General features: G+C 35.0%; 1 protein-coding gene across 1 annotated transcript; it reads right to left on the bottom strand.

Annotated features, from left to right (window-relative positions):
• Positions 1–1697: 1697 nt before the first annotated feature.
• On the bottom strand, positions 1698–4030 carry LOC145006885 (uncharacterized). Its single transcript, XM_078965909.1, has 2 exons — positions 3969–4030; positions 1698–2841 (listed from the first exon to the last, which is right to left on the bottom strand). The coding sequence occupies exons 1-2, from the start codon at positions 4028–4030 to the stop codon at positions 1698–1700; spliced, it is 1206 nt and encodes a 401-aa protein (XP_078822035.1).
• Between the last annotated feature and the right edge of the window lie 3394 nt (positions 4031–7424).

Below are 7424 nucleotides of genomic sequence, written 5' to 3'. Positions count from 1 at the left end.
GAGAGGAAAGGAATTGAGCAACAAAACTTGGTTGCCTCGCTTTCTATTTATAGGAAGCTGAAAATCCATGCTCATGTCATGAGCCTCTTATGCTCACGTCGTGAGCCCGAAGATGTCATTGTGTTCGTCATTCGTCCACTTGCTCTGGAATACGTCCATCACCTGCTCACGTTGTGAGCCACTGTGCTCACGTTGTGAACTCTGACACAACCTCGAAGTTTGTGTTTCGAACTTCAGAAATTCATATCTCTCGCATACGAGCTCCGTTTTCGACATTCTTTATATGCATGCGTAGGTGAGATTATGCTCTACAACTCTCATTTAGATTCCGTCGGCTAATTTTGATTTATATTTATTATATTATTTTTAGTAGGCCGGGACAGGAAAACTACGTTAGAAAAGCATATCTTCTTCACCGGACATCCGTTTTCGTCTGTCTTTTCACTGTTGGGCTACTATCGACGAGATCTTCGATTCTGGTTTAGATTGTTTCGGCTAGAAACCACTTGATCTCATATTCGAACTTTGGGTTGCATACCGCTAAGTCGAAACTTCGAAAAATCATAACTTCCTCATACGAAGTCAGATTTAGATGTTCTTTTTATGCACGCTCTCGGTTTAACGTATTCTATGACTTTCGTTTAGATCACTAAGGCTAGATATCGCTCTATCTTAAATTCATATTCTACGTTATTCAGCGTCGTGTCGGTTCTGTCGCGAAACTTTGACAGGTCATAACTTCTTCGTTATAACTCAGATTTCAGCATTCTTTATATATTCGGAAACCTCGTCACACATCCTTCATAGATATCAGGTTTATCTAACATTTCATTTTGATGCTTATTTTTATCCTTGATTCATTTAAATCACACAATTAAGCATAAAATACATAATACTCAAATAATACATCTTTATTATTTCAGGACGGGGTACAAAGGTTAACCTAGACTATTACATCATTATTAATGCCTAGCTTAGAAACACGGGCGTTACACTTTTGGATAAAACATAGGGGCTCGATGAGTACTATTAGGTGGTGTGATTGGGGCATTTCTCTCTCTTTTTTTATTGTAATTTTGTCTAACTCTACATGTTTCACTGCTTTCTTTTGCTGTTGGGTTTCATCTAGTTTCTTGTTAAGTGTTGAACCTTAATAATATCTTTAGCCGTTGCCAAAAAAAAGAAGGTCTCTGAAAAAGTGAGAATTATGTACCCCAATTAATTGGCTCCATAAAGTCTAGAAACATATTATTCTTGGCGGGCTTCTTTTACATCTAATTCATCTTGAAGTGAGATTTGCTAAGGTCTCGCTAACACATTTTTATTTATTTACTAGACGAATACCGCACATTGCTTAAAATTCAAAAATATTTTTGAAATCTTTACAAATATACGTTTTTTTTTAAATATATCAATGATATTGTTTTTAGCTCTTATATAATAAATCTTATAATAACTTTGTGTTTGTAGAGAATTTTGAGGATTGGATAGATATCATTAACTGCAAAACATGCCAAATTGCTACACAAAATGCATTCGGCACAAATAGACATCAAATTGCATGATCAGGATGAGATTTAAATGATAGCAAATGACTTGTTCTTAAATCTTAACATCTAGAAAACGTTGGTTATTTGGGAACTTTATAGTTCCATAATTAAATAAAGCAAAAGATAAGAGTGGTAATTAAGAAGTCATCACTCATCTAAGAGAATAACATTTGAACAAACATGGGGGAAGTACCACATCCCTTCGTAACAGAACACTCCTTGTCGACTTTCATCGGTGGCAGAAAAGTAATCATAGCTCGTGCAACATTGTGTCTGTGGGCCAGCCCATGACTTTGGTTTAATAGCAGCACAAGACTTCAACCGGCTAACAAAAACTGCATTTTCTCCAATTGTCTTTTCTGGTGACACCCACTTCATTTCGCTAAAATCTAGTTCATGTATCGCATGCCCAGATATCACATAAAGGTTTTCAGCCCAACTTACAAGCAGAGGTGGAAAACTTAAGTCAAAAAAGTTTCTCATGGGAAAATTCTTGGTTTTGAGCAACGTACATTTTCCCTTCTGCTTTGACTTCAGATGGAGTTTGAGTTCACCTAAACAATAATCCGTGTCTAAGGTATATATCTTCCCCTTGAAAATATGTAAATCAAGGATGGGGAGAGTGGAGGAGATATGATTCCATCCTTGTTTCCCTGATATATGAAACGATCTATTTTCATTACCCACTCCATAAGTCAATATGTTTCTATTTAACACAACAAACACCCACTCAGATGTTGAACGTGAATAGACAAGGATGCCTCTGAAATTTTCGTCATCAACACCTACATATGTGGGCCAATGAGGGAAATAAAGTTTATGCTTTGTGATAGGATTCACAAGCAAGAAGTCTTGGGTTTTCTTGAATCCGAACAAGATCAGGTAACCACATGTACATCCAAGTACACAACTTCTCCAAGTAGAATGGGGAAGGATGGTTTTAAAGGTTCTTCCACCAAAGTCCTCTAGGTGGCACCAGTAATCCTCATTAGCCTCCATAGAAAAATATATCTCCATGGGTGGTTTGGATGCCATAAAAATGTTCATGTTAGAGACTGCAAATGAACTCCATGACTTGCAAACTCCCTTGAATGCAAAGAAATCAACAACTCCCAGTTGCATCATAACTAAAAAAAGCACATCATGGTTAACATCTGACCAAGATGCCACACCATCATGGTCAAAATTCTTGAACATCTTACTGGTTGATAATGATGATGTTGATGATGATGCATCATCATCATGATTCTGATTTCCAGTCATACTCCTTGCCTTGGTTATTCCTCTACACCTGAAAAAGGAAAAGAAATACCACACAAGATACAATAGTTGTAAACAGAGCACACATACCCTTCTCAAAACATTGTAAGAAAAAAAAAACATGCACACAAAAATCAGCAGATATATACATCAAGTCCATGAATTTTTTTGGAAAAACATTTTTGAAACTAAATATATAATTTTGAGGCAACTAGTGGGGACTCCTCGAAGAAGATTGTCAATGCAAAGGACTTTACGGATTATAGATCATATTATTGTTGACTCTTGCCTGGGATGAGGTAAACTGAAGATCAAGATATGTAGTGTGGTTCTTGTAATTTGTAATTTGTAAATACTTTCATCGTAATCAGGGTATTTGTATATAGTTAGACATATAATTGTTCCTTAAGGATTTTTTTTTTCTTGAAACGCCTAGTAAATTGCATGTTTCTTAAAACATGAAATATACTTTTATCAAAAAGAGATTTCAACAACGCATTTCATCAAGCAGTACTTCACATGCATGTAAAGTACAAATATGTTGAAAAGACGACTCAGATGCCGGTAAACTAAAAAGGTGTTGGATTCAACGAATACGAAATTGAAGAGAAAGAAGCTCACACATACCTGTTACTTAAAATTGCTATATGCGATGAACTTTTCGATCGATTGTAAACGACAATTCTTCAGGAATGAGGCTGCTAAGGTTAATTGGGAAGAGTGTCACGATTTCACGATGACTTTATTCGGGGTATGTATAGAGTTTCACGATTTACAAGGGTTTGATATTTATGGGCTTATACAATATTAATGTGCTTTAAAAAAAAAATCTCCATTAACTTATTTTTGATATGGTCATGCGAATTTATTGTATTTTCTGTATGCATGATTCTCCTCAATGCAAAATGACTTTTTTTTTTCTTACTCTTTTTAATATATATTTTTATTTATTAATTTACAATTATATACATATATTAAAAACCAACATGCTTATCATCATCAGTAAACTTTTCCGTTTTCATATTTTAACCACAGTATTATGCACAAAATGACTCTTTTTGCCCTTCTACATTTGCAACTGTCCTTCTTGCACAAACGAATATACCCGATGCAGATGGTTTCATACATTTCCCGCAGTCTTTTCATCCAATAACTTACATTCTCGAATGCAACTCCTCCGATTCATAAGGTATTTCGATTGCAATCTCTTTCTCTTTCATGTTTCATCATCGACTTCTTCCACTCTTACTCAATTTATTCTCAATTTTGACAAAACGGTTTATTGATATGCAAAATTTACTGATTTTAGATTTCGTTTCCGACTCTCTTCAATTGATGTTCCCGCTGTCTTCTCCAAAAATTAACAGTTTCGACTCCAACTCTTCTGATTAATAAGGTATATCAATTGCAGTCTCTTTCTCTTTCATCTTCTGATCATCGATTTTCGCCAATGTGTTTTGAATTTGTTCAACTTATGGACAAAATATGTTTCTTAATGTGTACATTTTCTGATTTCTGATTTTGTTCCGAATCTCTACAATTGGCATCCCCACCGTCTTCTCCTCTAACAATTTACTATGCAGTGTTTACTCTCCAAGCGAAGACCCTCTTTTATAATTACCACACCTCCCCGCCCCCTCCAGTGGAAACGATAATATCTCATTCTTGCAATTGTAGTGAATGCGGCACCGGTGGCGATGGTGGCTTCCACACAACCGTCTTCGGATTGATGCAAGAGGATTGGTCTTATAGGGCTCTATCAATTTGGGCAACGATTTTGAGCAATCGGTGACGAATTTTGTTGGAGGTCGGCAGTTTCCATTTAAAGACGTAAATGCCTTGAGAAGATTTCGATCGTCAAGTCTAAGAAGAAAAAGAGCGTCGCCACGCTTTGTGTAAGGTCGATTCAATATGTATTTTCTGAAATAGCTCCAATTATATTTCCTCTTTTGTTTCATTCAACAACATAATTGTGCAATTGAGGTAAGATGAAATTAGGGCTTTTTGTTTAGACATTGAAGATTTTGTATATGTTTTATAATTAGTTGGTTTTATATTATTCAATTTCTAAGAAGATCAAGAATTTGGGGAATCATCGAGTTATTTATTGGTCTGATGTGTTTAGCAGTGTTGGAAGTTTACTCCCTATTAATGGAGGGAAGACTGCTCAACAGACCAATTTATCATCAATGGTTCCTCATTTCTTCTTTTTTCTAAAGATTGACCTGACATTTCTTCTTTGTTCCAAAGACTGACTTAACATTCGAGTAATTTTCACTGCTAATCTTTGTCTTTGAGTAGTAGTGCATCATCTTAACGAAAATTTGATATTTTCCTGTTAATCTTGTAGAAGATTGGAGAATTGATTTAAAAAGAGGGTCACTTCTATGTGTACGCTTATCTTTTTATTTTTATGGACAACTGTAGGAATAGGATCATATAAAGACACTATTGTGAGCATCCGTAGACCAAGACTCATCAAATTCTATGGTAAGGCCATGCTTCTTCTATTTTATATATATATATATATATATATATATATATATATATATATATATATATATATATATATATATATATATATATATATTTCTATTATTTGTATTTTTATGTTCTTATAACTTATCATTAAAAATATATGAGTTAAAAGTTAGATGAATTTATACCTTGCATGTAGGCTAAGAAATACTAACAAATATTGATTAGGCAAACTGATTTTGGGCATGTTCTATGCTTATTCATATTCAACCGACAAATGGTTTCTAAATGCTACCTTACAAGACCAGGTGTCAAAATCACTCCATATCAACTATATATTAACCATACAAACACTTTTTTTATTAATGGATGGTACCAAAAGTAACCTGATGTTTACAGTACAAACATGATAGAAGCAATGGCTGTTAGTGACTATAGTGATTATGTAAGGATCCGTTTGATAGTGAATTGACTAGGTCTAGTCAGCCATTTTGGCTGACTTGGTCCGGATCAGCCCGTTTGATAAAACTTAAAATGAGAGACTCGGTCAGCAATAGCTGATCCATCTACTTACTCGGTCCGCTTAAAAAATATGGCTGACTCAAAAATAATACTTGTATACCCTCTTTGCCCTCGTAAATCGTGACCCTAAAGAAAAAAAACGCAACAGCACAGCAACATCGCTACTGCCGACTTCCTTCCCTCCGACTGCTCCCCTGCTACCGAAGACCACCTGCGATTCCGTCTTCTTCCTCCGACTTGGTGCGTATTTCAGAGCTTTTTGTTCCCATGTTTTCCAATCCATCCTGAGATTTTCGATTTGTTGAGGTTTGTTGCTCCAATCGGCGACCCCCCTTGATGTGCTTTGAACTTTTTTTTTGTTGTTGTTGCTATACTCTCTATTTGTTGTTATGATTTTTTTGTTGCTATGATTTTTTTTCCTGTTAAATGGTTTGAGTTATAGATGCCTTGATAAATGGTTAAATTATAAATGCTTTGATAAAAAGAGCTTCATCATATTCCCATTAAAACCTAGCATGTTTGAGAGAGAACACATAAATGACTATTAAACACAAATTTTTTTTTTCAATAAATACGTTGTCCCGTGGTGAACCACGGGATCACCTCCTAGTTTATATTAATATTTAATTAGAAGGACCACACCCTGCCCTTCATCTATTTTCTTTGCGGCCTTTTACCATTACCACTACCATCCACGTCATCCTTCACCACCGTAACCAACACCATCACCCCCCACCACTACTTATTTCATGAAGGAAAAAGAAAATTATATGTAGTACCTTCACATCATTGGTTTTTCACAATCTGTGACTTTGAACCTTCTTTCACCTCGCTAACTTGAACCTTCTTTCATCTCAGTAACCGCCCTACCCTGTATGTGAAAATCAAAGCAAAAGTAAGTAAACGAAAACATAGTAACAAGTATTATACAATAAAACCTAGCTAAACAGACAAATACAATAACAAGAAGTTTGTGGAGTTTAAAGCCTAAAAACTTGATATATGAGCAAAAATCTTCTAACTAATTCAAAATTAAGTAAAGTGGAATAGAAGGTGTCAAACATTGAGACTTTGTTGGTAGTTATATTGCAGTTGCATACCTCTAGGAGTCTAGGGGAAGATGTTGAACTAATTGTTAGATAGTAGAATGAAAGCATCACAATTTTTGTTGTGCAAGTATTAGTAAAGGGTACAATACGAGGCTCATGGTGTCCTTCGGTAGAATTGAGAGATGAATAAGAGTATAGATTCTGAAACACCCATCGCATGGGCCCATTTGAAATGGTCTTTAATAAAATCTTTTAAGTTATTTCAGAGTTTAAGTTTGTAGAAAACAGTCCCAAAGGTTAATTATTTTATTCAAACTTCATATGCAGACAATGGTCCCAAAACATAAGTTCCAAAACCAGTTAGATTTGGAAAATCAAAACATAGGAGAGAGTCTCAATAGATATCAAAAACCAAGGTTTAAGAAGTCTCTACAAACCAAGAGACTTCTAAATATCCAAGCTTATAAGCCTTCTAAGCTTCTCAAAATCATTAACCTACAAAATATTATCAAAAAGTGGGTTAGGTTACGAGAAACCTAGTGATTACAATCTCAAGGTTTTAATA

The sequence above is a fragment of the Lactuca saligna genome, chromosome 7 (genome assembly GCF_052625555.1).
Source record: "Lactuca saligna cultivar CGN05327 chromosome 7, ASM5262555v1, whole genome shotgun sequence".
In the NCBI taxonomy this organism is placed as follows: domain Eukaryota; kingdom Viridiplantae; phylum Streptophyta; class Magnoliopsida; order Asterales; family Asteraceae; genus Lactuca; species Lactuca saligna.
The sequence above is the reverse complement of the archived record's forward strand: the minus strand, read 5'-3'. Positions and strand labels throughout refer to the sequence as shown.

Bases quoted from the DNA above. Each gene is read 5' to 3' on its own strand.
- LOC145006885 (XM_078965909.1), bottom strand. From the start codon at position 4,030: ATGAAAGAGAAAGAGATTGCAATCGAAATACCTTATGAATCGGAGGAG. The intron at 2,842-3,968 runs GTAAGTTATTGG...TTCCTTTTTCAG, and splicing joins GAGGAGTTGCATTCGAGAAT to GTGTAGAGGAATAACCAAGG.